At 45.2% G+C, this 24,090-nt stretch overlaps 1 protein-coding gene across 2 annotated transcripts; it reads right to left on the bottom strand.

The window, feature by feature from the left end:
- Positions 1 to 1,492: 1,492 nt before the first annotated feature.
- Positions 1,493 to 9,165, bottom strand: LOC103632412 (uncharacterized). Of its 2 annotated transcripts, none has more exons than XM_008654240.3 (2): positions 8,495 to 9,165; positions 1,493 to 2,711 (listed from the first exon to the last, which is right to left on the bottom strand). In XM_008654240.3, exon 2 carries the CDS (start codon positions 2,469 to 2,471, stop codon positions 1,698 to 1,700), a length of 774 nt encoding a protein of 257 aa, XP_008652462.1. In that variant the 5' UTR covers positions 2,472 to 2,711; positions 8,495 to 9,165; the 3' UTR covers positions 1,493 to 1,697. The 2 variants fall into 2 exon arrangements, 1 of the variants encoding a protein (XP_008652462.1); XR_555896.4 differs by lacking the exon at positions 1,493 to 2,711 and adding an exon at positions 7,307 to 7,437.
- Positions 9,166 to 24,090: the final 14,925 nt, after the last annotated feature.

Raw genomic sequence — 24,090 nt, forward strand, 5'->3', positions numbered from 1 at the left:
TGTTATGTGATTCTACCCAAGATGCAGAAACAAAAGAATGTGTGGCACCAGTATCAAATAGTACTTTTGCTGGGTAGGATTCGACTAGAAACATACCTACTGCCACGTCCTGAGCATCCTAGATTGCGTCGGCCTCCAGGTGATTCACCTTTCCACGGTTGTAGGCCTGACCACGGACTCCTGGTGCTTGTTGTGGCGCTCCTTGTCTTGCTGGGGCATTGACTGCTGGCGGTTGCTAGGCTGCTTTCTTGGGACAGTTCTTCGCCCAGTGATTTTGTTCTCCACAGTAGAAGCATGCACGACCTCCTACTTGTGCTGGGGCTGCTTGGCCATTTTGGTTGGTTGCTGGGGCAGGAAGACGAGCTGCCTGGTTGTTCTGACGCTGGTACTGATTTCCTCCCGGCTGAGTGTTCTGACGGTATTGTTGCTACTGCTGAGGAAATTGCCTCTGGTACTGGTGTTGGTGCTAATGTTGACGCTGGTGCTGGTGACCTTGCTTGAATTGCTGGGGTGAGTTGCCTGAGTAGCGGGGACGGCTACTACTCTCGGCCTGAGGTACACCAATCTTGCGCTTCCTATCCTCCATCTCTCGACGCTTCCTTTCAGTCATGATTGCTCTATCTGGCAAATGCTGGAAGGTGGGGAAAGTGTGGTTCATGAGCTGGTAATGGAGGGGATCAACCAATCCTCTCAGAAAGTGGTACTGCCGCTTGGCATCTGTGTTGACGTCTTCTGGGGCGTAACGTGACAACTGCAAAAACTTATCCCTGTACTCACTGACGGAAAGGGGACCTTGCTTCAGGGCGAGAAACTCCTCCTTCCTCACTATCATCAGTCCTTCGGGCACATGGTAGCGACGAAAGTTGTCCCTGAACTCCTCCCAAGTAATGGCTTCAGGGTTGGCATGGGTGGCGAGGTAAGACTCCCACCAAGACTGTGCTGCTCACCTCAGCTGTCGGGGACCATACAACACCTTCTCACGGTCGTTGCACTGGGCAGTGTGCAACTCACGCTCCACGGTACCCAGCCAATCTTCCGCGTCCATGGGATCAGCAGAGTGTGCAAAAACAGGGGATGGCCCCTCATGAACTCTGCCCGCTTGTCTCTGGGCACTTGTGGCATCTAGACTTGCACTGGAGGCTATGGTGGTGATGGCTGCTGCTGCACCTGCTGCATCGCTGCTAAAGTCTGACCAATTGCCTGAACTGCTTGGGTCTACATCAAGAATATCTACTCAATGGTCATCGGGGGTGGTGGTGGCAAATGCTGCTGTGGAGTTGCCTCCTCCTGGGGTGCCTGCTGCTCTGGCTGAGCACGCCTCGCACCTCTGCGCCTGTTCTCAGACATCTGTAGAAACCACACACATATCAAATCTGACTCTGCAGTCTTTCAGCATAAGAAAAGATATACAGAAATCTTCATAGCACTGAACAATTGATCATCTCCACTGACAGCTTCTCAGATAAAGAGGAAAGTGGAAATAAATGGGTTACCCAACTAAATAACTGACTTTATTAATAGCTACACCAAGTTGCAGGGGATACCCACACCTTGGTGACAATCATTACAAAGATCCAACTTCATTACATGTTCATCTTGACAAGCATCCAACAAAAGATAACGAAACTAACTCTAACTAAGACTGACTAGACTAAGACACTGAATTAAGCATTATTACAGACTCCGACTCCATCAATCTATGGATCTAAATCTATGCGGGTCCTACAGTCTGGGGTACGATAATCGAAGCGACCACGGGGCGGTGAACGGTAAGGGTGCTGAATCCCTATAGGGGCGGGAGAACCACCATCAAGATAGTGGCGTGCCGCGCATTCAGCACGCAATTCCGCAACCTCCGCCCGAACCTTACCCAATTCGTCAAGGGTGTGGTCCAACTCTGTGTTGAGCACGGCGGCCAGGTTGACCATGTTGCTCTGCCTGGGATTGCCCTCACTAACTGGCGAGACAATCACACCTTCAGCACTGCCGGTCGAACGGCGAGGGTAGTACTTCAGGTCAAGGCCATCAGCTACCCCGCTGAACAACGAGCAATAATGAGAAAGTGCCCGTCGTGCTGCATCTTGCATGGCTGCCTCGGCTGTGTCCCTCTCAGTGATAGAATAGTGCTCTGAGAAGGCCTCTGCACCCCGGAGATCATCGTCCAGACAGCGCACCAAGCAAGTAGCCTCCCACTGGTCCGGGTATAACCCGCGACGATGCTGGTAGACTACACAATGGTACTCGATAGACCAAGTGTGTCGGTCAAAGGCCCGACGTAATAGGGTATCGAGAGCGTCGTGGAAGTGACACCCGCGAGCAGCGTCACGAGTGATGGGTCTCACGATCCATCGCTCCGGCTCCGGCTCCTCCGAGCGCTCCGTGTCGTGGCTCGAACTGCCACCAGCGTCGTCGTCGTCTCCGTCAGGGTCTCCTCCAGCAGCCGGGATGCCCTGTGTTGGTCCAGGGGGCATCTCTGACTGAGGTGCAGGGGAAGGCCGCCTCTCAAACTCCACCTCCCACTGAGGTGGGGGGGAAGAGTCCTGCTGCTCCTGCTCCTAGCATCGGTGCTCCTGTTCCTCATGCAGGCGACGATGCAGTCTCTCCAGGTGACTGGACTGACCTGACACCGTGCGACGCAGAGGACGCTCCGCTAGTCGAGAAGGCAAAAAGGGGATCACAGACTTACGTGCAGTGCACCTGATACGGGCCATCTACAAAAGACATCGTAAGCACAAGAGTAAGAGTAGAACTATGAGACCAGAAAGTAAACAGAAATAAAAGTGAGATGAAACCTTTTTGAGATAAGTAAATAACATAGAGTTGATCAAGATAACCAACTTTTGAAAAGACACTAAGGTCAAGGTAAGAGTAAGGGTCTATAGTTCTTAGGGCGACCATTCTAGTCTAGGATAGCAGTCATACAGTCAGCAAGGCTTTGATACCACTTATGTCACACCCGGTTTTGGAAGGTAAACCGAATGCAAACCATGTATGTGCCAGGATCAGAACTCACGTACACAACGATTACATAATTGGACATCATCACACAATGCTTGAATTAAATAGCAGAAAGGTACTTGATTACATCAAGATGTCTAAGACATCCACAGAGTCTATTACATATCCATAGTGTTTAGCAATAACATTAAAGTGCGGAGTAACGAAACGTATAATGTAAGCCTACACTTGCCACTAAAGTAAACTAAAACTCGTCATAGTCCTGGAACTCCTCAAAGTCATCCATGTTGCTAGCTCCACCTCCTAAGCATTGAGTACAGTGGGGACAACCTAGGGTGGGGTGGTTTGTAAAGCAAGGTTGAGTACACATCAACGTACTCAGCAAATGTCCTGTTTGGGTAAAGTGGACTAGCTGTATGTGGAGTTAAGGTTAAGTAGTTGATTTTAGTTGGTCAAGTTTTATTACTATAAGTAGAGCCAAGTTTTAGTAATAACCCAGTTATTACCCAGAAGCACTCCCTCCAAGAGGAAATACTAGGGGTTAGAATTATAATTACCATTGCTTAATCATCATCATAAAAGTAATCAAAGTTCTTCTAATTGAAGAGAATCCCAAGGCTGCTCATAACCGTGAGCACGGCTGATATACCAGTTTCTAACAATCTACAGAGGTCGCACACTTTACCCACAAGCCGTGATTCCCATTCTGCCCGGGGTTCTAGCCTCCCCATTAATCACTACCAAGGTGACCTAGCAGGGTCTCACTACGTAGCCTTTACAAAGATTTCCCAGAGGCCATAGTCGTCCGTTAGGTTTCTCCAGTTTGATAAACATAGTACATCTCCCCAAAGGAAGGGTGACTAACAAAACCAAATCAAAGAACCTCTACAACCAACCTCGACAGAGCAAGTACTGTGCCCGGACCCCATTGACGGGCCTATGGTGAAGCCAACTACTCCTCTGGTTCCTCTAATTAATCAGCTAAGGGCATCCCATTCCACCCTCATGGTTGCACTGTATCCCGGGTTGTCACTCCCCAAATAGATCCTTACGGAGAGGCACTCAGGAAACAACCTGAGCCCTCTAAAGTAATCATAAGAACCTCATCGAGATAACATCATCGTATCATAAAAGATCACATCATGTTCATTGATTAAGTTAAAGCAATAGCATAAGCTAACCATGATTAACCCCACAAGGTAAACAAAGGTAAGATAAATACAGACTAGTCATCCTTAAGTTTCAATAATGTAATGCGGGACAATGAATTATAAAGTAAAGTAGGACATGATAGGTCTGAGGACACTTGCCTTCACCAGGTTGTTGCTTAGAGGGATCTTCGGCAACACACTCAGGAACCACGAGCTGCTCGTTGTCTAAGTAAAGCGAGCATACATTCAATACATTTGGAAAGTAAAAATGAACATCACATCAAACTTGGGGATTAATTAAATATTGGCACACAACTCGATAAGGTATAGTATTAAATACATGGGAATGAGATCAAGTTATAAAATGGACTAATCCTAATTGGGGATTAATTACTCTCTAAGTGTTTGGAACATGGTTCAAAAAGGTTAAGAGGTAATTAAACAAGTGGAGATTAAATTATAAGATGAACTATTCTTATTTAGGAATTCGATTATCTTTTAAGTGCCATCCAAAATTACCTACCTAATTATATTTATGTCATTAAGGACAAAAGGTTAAGCCAAAAATAAATCCATGTATTGCATAACTCTAATGTCACCAGCTTAAATATATTTTAACTCCTAAGGCTTTCATTTTATTTATTTCTTCAAATAAAATAAACTAACATAAACATTAATCCTATATTCTAAGTGTAAAATTGAAGTATACAAATTACAGTTGATCATATTTAATTTGAATAGAGAATAATATTGTGAACATTTTGCAATTTGAACCACTAAATTTGGAGTTCATATAAAAAAGATATGAAATAAACAAGTTTTGAAGTTTGAAATATGAAATTAAGGCTAAATCTGTGATTAAATAAATGTCTAGGGGTCTAACTAAAACAATCTAGGGACCTATGTGCTAAACAGAGGACGGCGGGTTGATTTCCTAAAACCAGGGGGGTTCTTAAGCAAAACCTCCACACGAAGGGGTACGGGGTAATCTCAGCCTCGGATCAGAAACCGACGACCCAGATTAGATCGTGCGGGCGCGGCTGACAAGAGGGGCCAGGGCGCCAGTGGGCCAAGACGGGCTGATCGGCCAGGCCCAGGGGCAGAGACGCGTGTGAGGGGGAGAGGGGAGAGACGATTGGATCTGGATCAGAGGGCTACGATCCGATCCGCTCGGGTTAAGTCTAAACCGCCCGATCTCGGGTGGACGGCCGAGATCTAACAGCAGGGGCGGACTTGGGCGCGGTGGCGCCGCTCGGTCCCGTGGCGAGAGCTCGCCGGAGACGAGGAGGCCGGCTATGGTAGGGCTCCAGAGGCTTGGGGGTGGTTCAGGCGTGTTCAGGGTGATCCGGCGGACTCAGTCGAGGGCACCACGCCGACGCGGGAGCACCATAGGACGCTGCACGCGGAGAGGCAAACTAACGCCAGCGCTAGATTGCTCCGGCGAGCAATCGCGCGAACAACAGGGCAGTACACAGGAAATTAGGGGCGCAGGCAGGTTTCTCACCTCGAGGGGAAGTGATGGAGTCACGGGGCAACGGTGGTGGCGTAGGGACGCGATGGACGACGGCGACGGAGCTCCAGCTGCGCGAGAATCACTCCGGCGAGCGCGGTCCGGTTGAACCAGGGAGGGAAGGGGCACACCGAAGGGTGTCCCGAGCAGCTGACAGTGAGGCAGAGCTCACCGTGGCACTGGAAGTGGCGCGAACGTGACGGTGTCCGCAGAACAGGCGGCGATCGACGGGGGGCGGTGGCGGGGCTCTCTGCACGCGTGGACAGAGCGAGAGAGAGGGCGAGGGAGCTGGGCAGAGGGCACAAATGGGCGAGGGGAGGTGGGCGAGTAGGGCGCGGGGGCTCGGACGTGGCCGGAGAACGCGCGGTCGTGGGCGCGTCCACGGCGGGAGATCGTGGGCGAGAGGTTAGAGACGGCTGACAGGTGGGGACGGCGAGACAGAGAGAGAGAGAGCGGGTGCACGCAAGAGAACTAGCGCCGATAGGTCTGGCCCACGGGACAGAGAGAGGGAGAGAAGCGCGCTCGGGTTGACGAGGTCTAAGCTTAAATGGGCCGGCTGGGGCTGAATTGGCTTTTCCTTTTTCCTAGAATTTCTAATTGCTTTTCTATTTATTTTCTCTAGGATTTTCAATTCATATTCAAATCAAGTTTCAAATTCAAACCAAATCAAATATGTGCAACATTTCAAAGAATATTTAGGCTCAATATGATGCAATATTCCATGACTCATGTTTTGGACAAAATACATTAAATAATCCCTCACTAATACAACTAACCCTAATTAAAAGAAGAAGAAAGTGAGAAAACTAGAGAGAGAAACTAGAGTGAGATAGAGAAGAGTAACACCTGAATTTGGATGATCATAAGAAAGAAATTTTATACCCCAAATTCAGGGTGTTACAGTTCATGTGATGTGTAAGGCTGATCAACAATAGAGGCTAAAGCATTGCTTTTAATAAGTTGGTCAAATTTTATTAGCAGTTACTAAATGTAAGTAAATATCAAACCATAATAAATAATAACAATAATAGAACAAAATTAAAAAATAAACCCCTTCAAATGCAAATGACAAGTTGAGTTTAGGTTCCATAATTTAATCATGCGAGAGTCCTAAACTGCTCCTGACCGTGAGCTCGGCTAGTATACCAGTTTTACACTCTACAGAGGTTGTACCATGTACCCACAAGTGGTGTATCCCATGTCGCCAGGGTTTGCAAGGCCCTTAGACACTACTGAGGTGAATGGCTAGGGATCCACTACGAGGCCTTTACAAAGTTCCACTAGCTTCCGAAAACCCGCTACAGTTTATGGGAAGAGCACTTGCAAGAATCCCCCGTCTGACCGCCATCGCAGCAAAATCAACCCGAGAACCTCCTTGCATGCAACTCCCCTACTGCCCTTGCCCCTTTCGGGTAAGGTAGTCTTCCACTAGCTTTCCTAATTAGTTAGCCAAGGGCGTCCCATTCCACCCTTATGGTGGCACGTGTTTCTCAAGTTAAGCTCCATGTTCCAATTAACATTAATGATCTTGACATGAACATAAATAGAATAACAAAATAATTGGAACGTGGATATAATGAAATATTATCCTAAAACCATGTAAAGTAATAGCAAAACTACCCAAGTGATTCAATGATAACAAGGTAAAATGGATAAACATACTAGGGTGACCTGTTGGGTCCCATCAAAATTAAACATATGCATTGAATAGTGATAATAAAGAACATTATTGGGTAACAAAAGTGGATCATGGGCACAACTTTCCTGACACTTGAGATTCCAGTTACCACGGTAATTCTTCAAATCCTTGTGACCTCACTGCTAGTCGTAGCAATACAAACAGACATAGTATACACAAAATTAACATCACACCAAACATAAAAACATATTGCATAATAATGATCTACGCGTTGCTACGAGATCGTGAGAACGAGAATCACTAAGATCGAAGTTACGATTAAAGAGTTATGATTTTATAAAAGATCGGTGTGATTAAAATATTAAACTATATTATAAATTGGTTAATATACATCATACGAGAAAATATATTCTAATTAATTAATTCAAATTTAATTATAACTTATTTAGAAATCATAATGCCGTCAAATTATAATTACAGACATGTCAATCCTTGGATTAGGGAGTCACTAATCATAGCTTAAATAAACATCCATTTATAAACATAGGCGATTAAGATAAAATAATGTTGTTATTGTGTGGACAAATTTAATACGAGATTAACGCAACTTGAACGAGTCAAATCAGAGTTAAAATGTGAGAGATATGAATTATAAAAGTTTTCAAATATTTTTAGTATTTATTTTATACTACAATTAGCTTTCAGTGGCATATTTAGAAGTACCAAGGGGTTTTCTACAAATTCCAGGGCAATTTAATCTATTTTCTACCACTACCGGAGCGGCGGCTCAATTGTGGCAAAAGTGCAGGGGCTCTTTTGAAGTTTTACGGGGCCGAAAGTGTATAGACGAGTTGAGTCGTCCGATCATGATTCATTAGCCCATATCAGATCGGGCTTCTTATGAAACGGTAAACAATCTTGTCCGTAGGATATACAAACAATCAAGCGCTCAGATTGCCCTGAACGAATTAGTCAGTTAAGATCTAATCCTAGTCGCAGCCCGCGACATCAACGGCTCATCGCGCAACACCCTAACATCTAATCCTGGCCGATCGTCCACATATCTACGCTTCTCATTACTCCCTCAACCAACGCCCCTAGACCGCGACGGCGTCCCCGATCGCGGCGGCGCCGCACGGGCGAGCAAACGCCCCTGTCATCCGGGACCCCATTCTTCCTGCTAACGTACGCTACGCGCAATAGAGAAGGAAGCGAGCCATATGGTGATGCTATTACCTTTGATTGCGCAGCACAAGGCTCCTATTCACGATGATGCGTAGAACTGCGGTGCTGGCGAGGAGTTCCCGCCACCATGCAGCCACAGGTGTCCCCACGGAGGACCGCTGATGGCCTGAAGCCACACCTCGCCCAAAGTGGTGGACACAACACAGGCGAGGTTCACCCGGCGGCCTGCTCGCCATGGAGGTGCCCTCGATACTGGATAGTGGCTTCGACCTCGCCTTAGCAGCCACACGGTGGCTCTCTCCGTCTCCAAGCTTTATCCGGCGCAGCGATGGTGCCCCAGTCCGGAGCAGAGGCAGAGCGCGCGGCAACGACTGGGCTTGCGGCAGCCAGGTTGTCGAGGCCCACAGAAGGCACCGGTTTTCCGGAAGCTACAGGTAACAGCGGTACCACGGCCACAGGTAACAGCGGCACCGGACGTTGCACCCGCACGACTTCCCCAAGCACTCCGCTTCCTCTCCAACAGTCGTCGAGGTCGGACCGGCAGCCCCGGCGGGAATCGTCCGCGGCCGCACGCTCCCACACATCTCCTTCAGCCCGAGGCCCTGGTGGGCGCGAGATAGGCATTTGGCGGAGGGCCGCATGGGCAGGCTTTATGCGGAGGGGCTCTGGCCGCCGGTGTGTAGTTGGCGATTGAGGCTGGGAGGCGGTGGAAAAGAGATTTAACTGAGATCCGGTGCATGCGGGTGGTTGCAACAAACTTCAGGAAGAAGCTTCCGCCAACTGGGTCCCATGCGCCAAGGAAAAAGTGGCACGACACATGTGTTCTCGGGGAGCAAGGTGCTGGCCCCAAGGATGAGTAGTTGGGTCAACAACGTGAGTTTTGGCCCAACACGCAGGTAAGTTGTTTTTTAATTTCAGTTTTGTTTGCTATTATTCAAACTTCCAAATTCAACTTTGAATCAGTTTGAAAAACACACGTTAAATTAGCACAGAAAAAAATCCAGCATGAGATGAAGGTTTTATATTTTTTTCTTATTTATTAATAATTATTTAAATAAATGCTTATCATGTAACGTTTAATGAAAAGAATATTCACTTAGTTAAATACGAAACCTTTCTACTACTTCATTTCTAAAATAACTCTTAGTTTCAAAATTCAGTTTTCAAAATTCAAAACTCAACTATAATTTGAGATATCCTAATTTACTATTTTACTTCTTTATTAACATCTCTTCAAAAGTAGGGAGCCCTCTAAAAGATATTTTAATTCTTAAACTTTTTTTAATAATCTTTTCGTGAAAACCAAATGGAATTTTGGGGTGCTACATGACCAAACTCATGCAAATGAATGCTTAGATAATTTCTTTGTTGGACATAAAGTGTACCTAAAACAAGAATCTCGAGTCATGTCTCCTTCCAAAACCATTCCTTTGTTCGGTTGGTTCATGTTGATGTCTTTATTCTATTTTGCCTCTCCTAGAGGATTGCATTGTCGCTTTATCAACCTAACCCAGGAAAAACATGTCTGATTATTTTCTTGGGTCTGATGCCTTTGGTTTCCCTATATCTATCTGTTGGTCACTTGTTCTCAAAAGCTCTGAATTAAGAACAAGGCAACACATATATTAATGGTTAAAGACCTTCGTCCTTCATGACATTATCTCTCTTAGGATATAATGATCTTCGGACGAAGGTCATGAAGGACATACCTTCATCATTTCAATATGCAAACATATAAACAGGGACATATAAAACGCAGAGAAAGCATAAATAACCATTTCAGATCATTAGATTATTCATATTATCATCATATATCCATGAATAAATATTAATGATATTTAAATTACATCAATACCTTCGGCTTGACAGAAGGCAAAAATACAAGAGTGACGCATGAGCGATTACAGGTCAGCGTGAAGAGTACAGGGGTACTGTTCATCTATTTATAGGCACGGGACACAGCCCGGACAAAATTACATTCGTGTCCTTGACAACTAATCATAACCATGACACAAATTATTAGGGACTAAGCGGTATTTTCCTCTTTAAGTCGGTGCTGCCCTTCGTCTCAAGCGTGTCATCATGCCGAAGCTCTTTCAATTGTAGCTTCGGCTGGTATCTTCATGTCGTGCCTGCTTGCATATCATCTTGCCGAAGGTGTTTTTGCTTAGAGGAATTTCGGCGGAGAAGAAGGCACCCAACAGTAGCCCCTTCGCGGTGCTAGATCGTTTTACGTAACGAGCTCGATCCGCGAAAAAACTCGAATGCTTCGGAATGCCGAAGGTCCGAAAAACACCTTCCATGAGCTCGATGCCGAGAAACGATTATAATATTTCAGGCGTCGAGCGGTCCACCATTCAGCGAGTGCAGGCGACCTGGCGGTTCACCTTCCTAAAAGGGAAATGTGCCCTTAGAACATTTCTATAATGTTTTGGTGATTAAATGCCCAACACGATTGATTAAATTCTTGTGTGCTAAATGAAGAGAGAAATACAAATCATATTACAAGGTATGTTTCTAGACTTAGAATATTGTTGTTGAATACTAATATGTTTGTCCAAGTGCTAGAAATAGTGACAAAAGAAGGAGAAAAGAAAAGGGAAAGAGTTGGCTGTGTGCAGCCAACACCAGCTCGGCCTGGCACACCGGACTGTCCGGTGGTGCACCGGACAGTGTCCGGTGCGCCAGGCTGGTCAATGGTGAAGTAGCCGGTCTCGGGAATCGACGGAGTTGTACTGCTATAATTCACCGGACAGTCCGGTGGTGCACCAGACTGTCCGGTGAGTCATCCACGACGAACTCGCCACTCTCGGGAAACAAAAAAGGCGACGTGGCTATAATTCACCGGAGTGTCCGGTGGTGCACCGGACTGTCCGAAGAGCCAACGGTTGCCAGCGCCAACGGTCGGCCACGCAATCTGCGGGCGACACGTGGACTGCTCCAAAGGTCATCTTGTGCACCGGATAGTGTCCGGTGCGCCAACGGGCCCGGAGGAGCAACGGTCGGATGCGCCTGATTTCGAAGGAGATCGTGCACCGGACATGAACAGTGGCTGTCCGGTGCACCACTCGACAGAAGGCAGGAATTGCCTTCCAAGATTGTCTCCAACGGCTCCTAGCTGTCTTGGGGCTATAAAAGGGACCCCTAGGCGCATGGAGGAACACACCAAGCTTTCAAGAAACATTATAAGACTCCCAGACTCCGACTCCACACATTTGATTCTCTGTGTTAGTAATTTGAGCTCCATTTGAGTTACGAACTCCGTGTGTTGTGTTTCGAGCTCAAGTCGTGACTTGTGTGCATGGCTGTGCTGCGGATTTGAGTCTTGCGTGTGTTGCTCTCCCCAACCTTACTATGTGCTTTCTTTGTGATCTCTATTGTAAGGGCGAGAGACTCCAAACTATGGAGATTCCTCGCACACGGGAAAAGACTCTAAAGGAAAAGACTGTGGTATTCAAGTTAATCATCACATCACTTGAAAGGGGTTGAGTGCAACCCTCATCCATTGGGACGCCACAACGTGGAAGTAGGCAAGTGTTACTTGACCGAACCACGAGATAAAAATCGTGTGTCTCTTGTGTTGCTTTCTCTATGATTGTTGTGTTCCCAAGAACTCGCTTCAAAGCTACTTAGTCGCACTAACTCTCTAATAAACTAAGTCTTGTGGCTATTTAATGTTTGATTTTATAGGATCATCTATTCACCCCCTCTAGGTGCTCTCAATTGGTATCAGAGACGTACTCTTCATCTAAGGCACTAACCGTTCGAAGAGATGGATCCTAAGGGAAAGGGGATGGTGGTCAACGACAAGGAGGAGTCCCTCTTGAATGAGCCAAGAGACGACAAGCCTACCGACTCTGGCTTAAGTCACAAGAAGAGAGACGGGAAGAAGAAGAGGCGCATCAAGAAGATCATCTACTACGACAGCGATGCCTCATCTTCTTCACCAAGGGACGACAACGACGACGACGACTCCTCGTCAAAGAAAAAGACGGTCAATCAAAATTATTCTATTGATTATTCCCGTATTCCGTACAATTCAAATGCACATCTACTTTCTATTCCTCTTGGAAAACCTCCACAATTTGATGGAGAGGATTACTCATTTTGGAGCCATAAAATGCGTAGTCATCTATTTTCTCTCCATCCTAGCATTTGGGAAATTGTGGAAAATGGGATGCATTTCGATAGTACGGATAACCCTGTGATGATTAATGAACAAATTCATAAAAATGCCCAAGCTACTACTGTCTTGCTAGCTTCACTTTGCAGGGATGAGTATAACAAAGTAAGTGGCTTGGACAACGCCAAACAGATCTAGGATACCCTCAAAATATCACATGAGGGAAATGATGCCACCATGATTACCAAGATGGAACTGGTGGAGGGCGAGCTGGGAAGGTTCATGATGATCAGGGGAGAGGAGCCAACTCAGACCTACAACAGGCTCAAGACCCTGGTCAACAAGATCCGAAGCTACGAAAGCACAAGATGGACGGATCATGATGTCGTCCGACTCATGCTAAGGTCATTTACTGTAATTGACCTCCATCTTGTGAATCTTATTCGTGAAAACCCTAGGTACACCAAAATGATGCCCGAGGAGATCCTCGGAAAATTCATGAGCGGGCGCATGATGGTGAAGGAGGCTCGATACATGGACGATGCACTAAACGGTCCACTACCCGTCTACGAGCCACAACCCATTGCTCTCAAAGCAACCAGCAGCAGGGAGGCGCTACCAAGCAAGGTGGCACAAGTGGAGGCTGCCGGGCTCAATGAAGATGAAATGGCGCTTATCATCAAGCGCTCCAAGACCACGCTTAAAGGACGCAAGGAGTACTCCAACAAGAACAAAACAAGGGGAAAGCGCTCCTGCTTTAAATCGGTAAGACTGGTCATTTCATTGCACAATGCCCCAATAATGATAATGACCAGGGACAAGAAAAGAGCGGGAAGAGGGAAAAAAAGAAGAACTACAGGAAGGCAAAGGGTGAGGCACACCTTGGAAAGGAGTGGGATTCTGACTGCTCCTCATCTGACTCCGACGATGAAGGATTGGCTGCCTCGGCCTTCAACAAGTCTTCGCTTTTCCCAAACGAACACCACACTTGCCTCATGGCCAAGGAGAAGAAGGTATGTATTCGAGATTCCCCTAAGTACTCTTCTTCTAGTGATGAGGAATCCTCCGATGATGAAGTAGATTACTCTGATTTATTTAAAGGTTTAGATAGAGCCAAAGTAGAAAAAATTAATGAATTAATTGATGCTCTAAATGAAAAAGATAGACTGCTAGAAAAGCAAGAGGACATTTTGTATGAGGAACATGACAAATTTATTAGTGTACAAAAATTTCTTGCTTTAGAAACTAAGAGAAATGAAATGCTATCTTCTAAGTTATCTGCTTGCCATGAATCTATCTCTAGTTTAAAGAATTTAAATGATGAATTAAATGCTAAGCTAGAGGAAGTTAGTAAAACAAGTTCATGTGTAGAGCATGTTAGTATTTGTAATAGATGTAAGGACTTTGATGTTGATGCCTGCGATGAACATCTTATTTCTATTACTAAATTAAATGATGAGGTGGCAAGTCTTAATGCTCAACTTAAGACTTGCAAAATTGATTTTTATAAATTTAAATTTGCTAGGGATGCCTACACTATTGGTAGACACCCATCAATTAAGGATGGACTTGGTTTTCGAAAGGAAACCAAGAACTTAACAAGCCAAAGGATTCCCATTCTCAACAAGGAGAAAGGGAAGGCCCCTATGGCGAGTAGTCCTCAAAGGAACCATGCCTTTATTTATGATAGGAAAATTGCTAGTCGTTCTCATTATAATAAGAGTTATGTTCATAATACTTATAATGATTCACATGCTATGTTTGCCTCTAGCTCTACTTTTGTTCATGATAAAAGTAGGCCTAGGAGAAATCATGTTGTGCTCATGTGCCTAGGAAAATGCGCAATGAACCCACTACTGTTTTTCATGCTTGCAACATTTCTTTTGTACTTTCATGTAAGAATGAAAAAGTAGTTGCTAGGAAGCTGGGATCCAAATGCAAGGGTGACAAGACTTGTATTTGGGTTCCAAAAATTATTGTGACTAACCTTGCAGGACCCAACAAGAGTTGGGTACCTAAAACCCAAGCTTAAAATTGCCTTGCAGGTTTATGCATCCGGGGGCTCTAGCTGGGCAATCGACAGCGGATGCACAAACCACATGACGAGGGAGAAGAAGATGTTCACCTCCTACATCAAGAACAAGGATTCCTAGGATACGATCATCTTTGGAGATGGGAACCAAGGCAAGGTCAAAGGCTTGGGCAAGATTGCCATCACTAACGAGCACTCAATATCGAATGTATTTCTAGTAGAGTCGGTTGGGTACAACCTTCTGTCTGTAAGTCAATTGTGTCACATGGGTTACAATTGTCTATTTACAAACGTTGATGTATCTGTCTTTAGAAGGAGTGATGGTTCATTAGCTTTTAAGGGTGTATTAGACGACAAACTCTACTTAGTTGATTTTTCGAAAGAGGAGGCCGATCTAGATGCATGCTTAATAGCTAAGACTAATATGGCTGGCTTTGGCATCACCGTCTAGCACATGTTGGGATGAAGAACCTTCAGAAACTTCTAAAGGGAGATCATGTGTTAGGACTAACTGATGTCTGTTTTGAGAAAGACAGACCTTGTGCAGCATGTCAGGCAGGGAAACAGGTGGGAAGCAATCATCACAGCAAGAATGTGATGACAACATCAAGACCATTGTAGCTTCTTCACATGGACCTCTTTGGACCCGTTGCCTACCTAAGCATCGGGGGAATTAACTATGGTCTTGTAATTGTTGATGATTTTTCCCGCTTCACTTGGGTGTTCTTTTTACAGGATAAGTCAGAAACCCAAGGGACCCTAAAGCGCTTCTTAAAGAGAGCTCAAAATGAGTTTGAGCTTAAAGTGAAAAAGATAAGGAGCAACAATGGGTCTGAGTTCAAGAATCTACAAGTTGAAGAGTTTCTTGAGGAGGAAGGCATCAAGCATGAGTTCTCCGCTCCCTACACACCACAGCAAAACGGTGTGGTAGAGAGGAAGAACATGACGCTTATCAACATGGCGAGAACGATGCTAGGGGAGTTCAGGACGCCTGAGCGGTTTTAGTTGGAAGCTGTGAACACAGCCTGCCACGCCATAAACCGGCTCTATCTGCATCGCCTCCTCAAGAATACCTCCTACGAACCACTTACCGGTAACAAACCCAATGTCTCTTACTTTCGTGTATTTGGGAGCAAATGCTACATTCTGGTGAAGAAAGGTAGACATTCTAAATTTGCTCCCAAGGCAGTAGAAGGGTTTTTACTAGGGTATGACTCAAATACAAAGGCGTATAGGGTCTTCAACAAATCATCAGGATTAGTTGAAGTCTCTAGCGATGTTGTATTTGATGAGACTAATGGCTCTCCAAGAGAGCAAGTTGATCTTGATGATATAGATGAAGATGAAGTTCCAACGGTCGCAATTCGCACGATGGCGATAGGTGATGTGCGACCATAGGAAGTACAGGAACAAGATCAGCCTTCTTCCTCGACACTGGTGCATCCCCCAACTCAAGATGATGGACAAGTACCTCAAGAAGAAGGGCAGGATCAAGGGGAGCACAGGAAGATCAAGTGATGGAGGAAGAAGCACCACGGGCCCCCAACTCAAGTCCGAGCGTCGATCCAAAAACATCACCCCGTCGATCAGATTTTGGGTGACATCAGCAAGGGAGTAACTACTCGCTCACGATTAGCTAATTTTTGTGAGCATTACTCGTTTGTCTCTTCTATTGAGCCTTTCAGGGTAGAAGGGGCCCTGCAGGATCCGAACTGGGTGTTGGCCATGCAGGAAGAGCTCAACAACTTCAAAAGGAATGAAGTCTGGAGCCTGGTGCCACGTCCAAAGCAAAACGTTGTGGGAACCAAGTGGGTGTTCCGCAACAAGCAAGACGAGCACGGAGTGGTGACAAGAAATAAGGCTCGACTTGTGCAAAAGGTTATGCCCAAGTCGCAGGTTTGGATTTCGAGGAGACTTTTGCTCCTGTGGCTAGGCTAGAGTCAATTCAAATTTTGCTAGCCTATGCCTCTCACCACTCTTTTACGCTATTTCAAATGGACGTGAAGAGTGCTTTCCTCAATGGGCCAATCAAGGAGGAGGTATATGTGGAACAACCACCTGGCTTTGAGGATGACAGGTATCCCTACCACGTGTGTAAGCTCTCTAAGGTGCTCTATGGAGTTAAGAAAGCCCCAAGAGCATGGTATGAACGCATTAGAGATTTCTTAATTGCTAATGCTTTCAAGGTTGGGAAAGCTGATCCCACTCTTTTTACCAAGACTTGTGATGGTGATCTCTTTGTGTGCCAAATTTATGTCGACAACATAATATTTGGTTCTACTAACCAAAAGTCTTGTGAGGAGTTTAGCAGGGTGATGATGCAAAAATTCGAACTGTCAATGATGGACGAGTTGACATACTTCCTTGGATTCCAAGTGAAGCAACTCAAGGACGACACTTTCATCTCCCAAACGAAGTACACTCAAGATCTTCTCAAGAGGTTTGGGATGAAGGACGCCAAGCCCGCAAAGACACCGATGGGAACCGACGGGCATGTCGACCTCAACAAAGGAGGTAAGTCTGTTGATCAAAAGGCATACCGGTCCATGATAGGTTCATTACTTTATTTATGTGCTAGTAGACCGGACATTATGCTTAGTGTATGCATGTGTGCTAGATATCAATCCGATCCCAAGGAATGTCACCTTGTGGCCGTTTAGCGAATTCTTCGATATTTAGTTGCTACGCCGTGCTTCGGGATCTGGTATCCAAAGGGGTCTACCTTTGACTTAATTGGATACACAGACTCCGATTATGCCGGGTGCAAGGTTGATAGGAAGAGTACATCAGGGACGTGCCAATTTCTTGGAAGGTCCCTGGTGTCCTGAAGTTCCAAGAAACAGACATTCGTTGCCCTATCCACCGCTGAGGCCGAGTATGTTGCCGTAGGACAATATTGCGCGCAACTACTTTGGATGAGGCAAACCCTCCGAGACTTTGGCTAAATCTGAGCAAGGTCCCACTCCTATGTGACAATGAGAGTGCAATCCGCTTGGCGAATAATCCTGTTGAACACAGCCGCACTAAGCACATAGACATCTGGCATCACTTCCTGAGATACCACCAGCAAAAGAGAGATATCGAGGTGTACCATATTAGCACCGAGAACCAGCTAGCCGATATCTTCACTAAGCCTTTAGATGAGAAAAGGTTTTGCAGGTTGCGTAGTGAGCTAAATGTCATAGATTCGTGTAACTTGGATTGATCTATAGCATACATGTGTTCTATGCATTTGATCATGTTACCTGTGCATTTAAATCAATTATCGTTTATTTATGGTGCTCAAGTTGTACAAGTGATTCCCGGACCTCACAAGTCCATATGCAAATGATGCACATATTAAGGGGTAGATGTGCTACAACTTGACCCTTTGAGACTAAACTGTTTGTTTGAGTATACTTGATGTAGTCTCAAAGGTGCATTGAAAGGGAAAGGTGAACTTGGACGACGAAAATACTTCCACTGCACTTCGGTATTAGTGTATTTAATTCTAAGTTCATACTTATGCTCTCATTGCCTTTTTGCTCTTAATTGACATTTTTGGTGAGGCAATGGGGTTAAAAGGCCAAGAATGATCCCATTTTGGTGCTTAATGCCAAAGGGGGAGAAATTAAGGCCAAAGCAAAATGGATCAGCCAACCACTTGTGAATTTTTGAGAATAATAGAGTAAGAATTTGTGATTTGCTCAAAATACGCTTATTGCAAAATTTGGTCTCTCTTGGGGGAGATTTTTGACTATGGGAAAAGGGAGAGTTTTTGGCATTTGATTAATTTTACTCTTGGAATATCTCTCTATGTGCCCAAACAACTGTGTTTAACTTAGAGATAGGAAAATGAATTTGATTTGCAAAAATAAACCAAGTGGTGGTAAATAATGATCCAAATATGCCAAATCCTAAGTAAAGAGAATTTGATCTTCATTTGCATTGATGTTGCACTTATTTCTGTTGCTTTGTGATGTGTTTGCATGAATCACCAAAAAGGGGGAGATTGAAAGGGAAATGTGCCCTTAGGCCATTTCTATAATGTTTTAGTGATTAAATGCCCAACACGATTGATTAAATTCTTGTGTGCTAAATGAAGAGAGAAATACAAATCATATTACAAGGTATGTTTCTAGACTTAGAATATTGTTGTTGAATACTAATGTGTTTGTCCAAGTGCTAGAAACAGTGACAAAAGAAGGAGAGAAGAAAAGGGAAAGAGTTGGCTGTGTGCAGCCAACACCAGCTCGGCCTGGCACACCGGACTGTCCGGTGGTGCACCGGACAGTGTCCGGTGCGCCAGGCTGGTCAACGGTGAAATAGCCGGTCTCGGGAATCGACGGAGTTGTACGACTATAATTCACCGGACTGTCTGGTGGTGCACCAGACTGTCCGGTGAGTCATCCGCGGCGAACTCGCCGCTCTCAGGAAACAGAAAAGGCAACGTGGCTATAATTCACCGGACTGTCTGGTGGTGCACCGGACTGTCCGGTGAGCCAACAGTCGCTAGTGCCAACGGTCGGCCGCGCAATCTGCGGGCGACACGTGGACTGCTCCAACGGTCAGTTGGTGCACCGGACTGTCCGTTGTGCACCGGACAGTGTCTGGTGCGCCAACGGGCCCGAAGGAGCAATGGTCGGACGCGCCTGATTTGGAAGGAGATCATGCACCGGACATGAACAGTGGCTGTCCGGTGGTGCACCGGACTGTCCAGTGCACCACTCGATAGAAGGCAGGAATTGCCTTCCAAGATTGTCTCCAACGGCTCCTAGCTGCCTTGGGGCTATAAAAGGGACACCTAGGTGCATGGAGGAACACACCAAGCTTTCAAGAAACATTCTAAGACTCCCAGACTCTGACTCCACGCATTTGATTCTCTGTGTTAGTAATTTGAGCTCCATTTGAGTTGCGAACTCCGTGCGTTGTGTTTCGAGCTCAAGTCGTGACTTGTGTGCGTGGCTGTGCTGCGGATTTGAGTCTTGCGTTTGTTGCTCTCCCCAACCTTACCCTATGCTTTCTTTGTGATCTCTATTGTAAGGGCGAGAGACTCCAAACTGTGGAGATTCCTCGCACATGGGAAAAGACTCTAAAGGAAAAGACAGTGGTATTCAAGTTGATCATCGGATCACTTGAAAGGGGTTGAGTGCAACCCTCGTCCATTGGGACGCCACAATGTGGAAGTAGGCGAGTGTTACTTGGCCGAACCACGGGATAAAAATCGCGTGTCTCTTGTGTTGCTTTCTCTGTGATTGTTGTGTTCACAAGAACTCGCTTCAAAGCTACTTAGTCGCACTAACTATCTAATAAACTAAGTCTTGTGGATATTTAGTGTTTGATTTTACAGGATCACCAATTCACCCCCCTCTAGGTGCTCTCACTTCCCCCCTGCAGCACTATATAAACAGACGGGTTGGTGAAGAGTTACCACAACATTCATTGCCATTGCACTGTTGTGCTATTAAAAAATTTAACCATGGCCAAAACTTTCTGCACTGCTCTTTCAAGCGAACACCTCATTGTTCAAGGTTAACTTCGTCAGACGGGTTAGCTATGTCAAACGATAAAAATCCATCAAAATGACCAGAGTGCGATCAACTACAAGGGTGTCTCATGAGGGAGGCGAAACCAAGGCCACTGAAACAGCACCAATTTCAGAAGTAATGAAACGATCAGGTCTGGTTGTGGCTAACGAAGGTACTTCTAATGTCAAAGCTGAGCAGACTGTGATTGAAGGTGAAGATGTTGAGAGTGAAGAAGACTACAGTATTCTGATCCCAACGAAGCCTAGTCATCTAGATTTTGAAAAATCTACTATGTCTGAAGATGACATGCCTATGATGATTAAACTGGGCTATTTTGGAGAGGCTGAAAGCAAACTCTTCCGATTTGCTGGAGAGGAGACTACCCTAGAGCCGAAGAATGATGAAGTTGTGGTTTTCAATAGCTTCTTCAGAGCGGGACTGCGATTTCCCCTGAATGAGATGATTGGGGTAGTTCTAAAGAACTTAGAAATATATCTACATCAGCTGACTCCTAACGCCATTGTTAGGCTCAGTATCTTTATTTGGGCCCTTCGAAGCCAAGGGATGAGCCCGGATGCCGAAGCTTTCTACCGAGTGCAAGAGCTGCACTATCAGACGAAGGCCAGGGCAGATGGCCTTCACGAGAATTTTGGTTGTTATAATTTTGCATATCGAAAGGACACGAAAGCACCAGTCCTCAGCTACCGCACAAAGTGGCCAACCGGTTGGAAAAATGAATGGTTCTATATGAAGGCTGATGAGAAAAACAGGGAGAAGCTAATGACCATGGTCATGAGTCCACTGAGTTTAAGCTTCAGAATGACCTGACCCTTATGTAATATGCAACTGGGGTCAACCTGTCAGCTGGCCGACGTGGAATTTAGAGTGGTAGCTAAGCAGATCAGTACCAGGGACTTAGTGCAAGAATACTTGGCGAACAAAACATATCCTACGTCAAGTGGCTGGGGAATGCCAAAGAAGAAGGAAGCGGGGAAGAAGCATGAACTTGTTCGTGTTGCTTACCGTTTCAAATTTGAAAAACAATTCAAGAAACCTTGCAAAGAATGGCTGGACATGATTGAAACCATGTGCAACGAAATACTTGGGAATTATACCAAGAAGGAAGATCAATTGATGACAGCAGCCTTAGGCACCCGGCCAAAACGAAGGTTGAACCGGGTAATGGACGCTTTGAAATTTGAATACCCTGATTATGAAAAGCTTTACAAAGGTGCCGAAGGGGTTAAAAGAAAAAGAATTGTCAGCATTCTGAGCAGGCAAGCTGCTAGAATGGTAAAGGAGGATGAAAAGGCTTCAAAGAAGAGAAAATCCACTACTGAACCGAAGGCGGCAGTTTCGAAGAAGAGGAAGGCTGAAAGTCTAGAGCCGAAGATAACTGAGGCAATAGAGGAGACTCCTTCGATGCCTCCTGCTACCGAAATAGCAGAAAATTTAAAAATGACTAAATCTTTACCCATCAAGTTGCTAAGTCCTCTGGGGCCAGAACTGACGAAACTTTTACAGAAGAAGGATGAGCCTTCAGCTCCAAAGGAAAAGGCTGACGGGCAAAAAAACAAAGAATTATTACTGTCATGCAAGCCATTGAGTGGATGCCACCGTTGGCCTCGGCATCCAAAATAGCACCTATCGCAAGTGCTAAGGCCACTGCCGAAGCTGATACCTCTGCAGAAGCTACAGCTGCTGCCGAAGCTGTCAATCTTGAAAGTATTATGTCAGGGATTGATAAACTTCTTTTGGATATGGCTGTAGAAGAGACAACTGCAGTTGTAGAGAAGGTCATGGTCGCAGTGCCTGACAAAGGAAAAAGATTGCTGATGCTGCTGCAGAAGAAAAGAACTTTGACCTTCAGAACCTGGTGGGTTAAGAATTGTCCAAGGCTGAGAAGGAGCTACGAGAATATGGGATATCCTGTGGCTACCAGCCACGAGCTATGCTCTTTGGTGGAATTGACGAAGGGGCCTTAGGATGTATTCGAGGTCGCGCCGGGGCAAAGATAATCGGCACTCTATCGAAGAGTGTCGGTTTCCCGAAGCTTGAGGCTGATATTAGCGGCTACCGGCGACAACATATCGTCGGCAGTCTGCTTTACTCCAATTTCAAGGTAAAATTTCGTTTACTTAGGTTTATTTTATTTTTGTGATGAAGCAGGATTTTTTTATGTCGGCTTATTTCTATAGAGTATCTTATTAAGTAAAGCACTGCGGATGCAACAAGACCTCGAAGACAAGAAAAATGAAATCATAATCGAAGAAGGACTTCCTACTTCGAGCAACAGAGGGCTCGCTTGCAGAAATTCAAGCTGAAAATGCTAGATTAAGCGAGGAGCTTCTCCAAAGTCAAACAACCTTAAAAGAAAAATCAGAGAACTTCGAACAAGAGAAGAAAAATCTGCAAGCAAAATATGAAGCCGAAGCTGACAAAAATACGAAGCTGCAGAAATCTTTGAAAGACCTTCGGGATTCATGCTTGAATTTTGGCAACCGCTGCGTGCAATGGTTGAAAGAGGTCTTCAGCTTGGTTGGGGCTAGCTCTGAAGATTTTTCCCCTTCGTCTGAAGACATACCAAATATCTTCAAACATATTAAAAATGAAGTTGATGCACTTGATGAAGTGATAGCTGGGCATGGTGACTTCTGTGCCTTGCTAGCTTCTCGCGGCACAGCTGCCGCATTCTTGAAGGCTGGTTGCACGCATGCAAAGAAAGTAAATAGGCCAACCTTTAGTATGTCGCAATCAGATTTAATTTATATTCCTAGTGAAGCCCAAAGCATCGGAAACAGATTCATAACTCAGATTTGGGCAAAGGGTGGACGATAATTGGCTGAGGACGAAGCCCGAAACTTGCTTAAATCAGTACGGAACTTGTACCTGTTTCTTGCCTTGATTCTTGTAATTACTTTTTACCTTATACTGTTGTTTGTCTGCAGGATGGTGGTGCCGAAGGTTGATAACCCGAAGCATATTCAGAAGGTTGCTGAGGCTTCTCTTTAGGCCTACCTGTATAGAGCTTTAGGAATATTTGTATTATCTTTGCAAAAAATTGTAATCAAGAATTAAACAATACTGTGTATATTTGTCCATACCTTGTAATATATTTTTACCTTTTCATCGATGTACAAATTGCTTTGCTGTGGACGAAACTTGTATCTTTTGAGCCGAAGGCAAAAAACACCTTCCCTTCTTTTCGTACACAACGAAGCATGTCTTTGCATAAAATGCGTACGTTTAAAACAAAACTTCTTCGTGTTCATCGAAGCACTGTCGTCGAAGCCGGAGTATTTCTGTTTGTGCTTCAAGTTATGATGATGATGATCCTACGAATGTCTAAATGAATTTATGTATGAATGCAATGAATGATGTAATGTAATGTGCAAATGAATGTCCCAAACGCACACGAAGCCACACCCAGACTCTGCATCCCATTGGGAACGACTTTGGAATCTTTAAGCTCTGCATTCCCTTAGGAATGACTTTGGAGCTTCTTCACCTTCTATTTCAGTGGCATTTAAGTTCTGCATCCCCTTAGGAACAACTTTGGAGCTTCTTCACCTTCTATTTCGGTGGCATTTAAGCTCTGCATCCCCTTAGGAACGACTTTGGAGCTTCTTCACCTTATATTTCGGTGGTATTTGGCTCTGCATTCCCTTAGGAACGACTTCTGAGCTTCGGAACTTACGCTGCTCCCTTAGGAACGATTCTGTAGCTTCGAAACTTACGCTGCGCTCCCTTGGGAACGACTTTTTGCAGCTTCGTCATCCTTGGGGTGATTACAGCTCTGCATCCCCTTAGGGACGTATTTTGAGCTTCTCCCTGTTTTCTTTTTGCACTCGATGGTGCAGGTTCTGATTTTACATATTACATATGTTTGGGGGATTTTGGCCCTTGTATTGCATGGGGCTAAACAAGAATGAAAATTACAAACTATGGCCCCATTAAAAACCTTTCTCCCCTCCTGAAAGGAAAA

The sequence above is a fragment of the Zea mays genome, chromosome 7 (genome assembly GCF_902167145.1).
Source record: "Zea mays cultivar B73 chromosome 7, Zm-B73-REFERENCE-NAM-5.0, whole genome shotgun sequence".
In the NCBI taxonomy this organism is placed as follows: Eukaryota; Viridiplantae; Streptophyta; class Magnoliopsida; order Poales; family Poaceae; genus Zea; species Zea mays.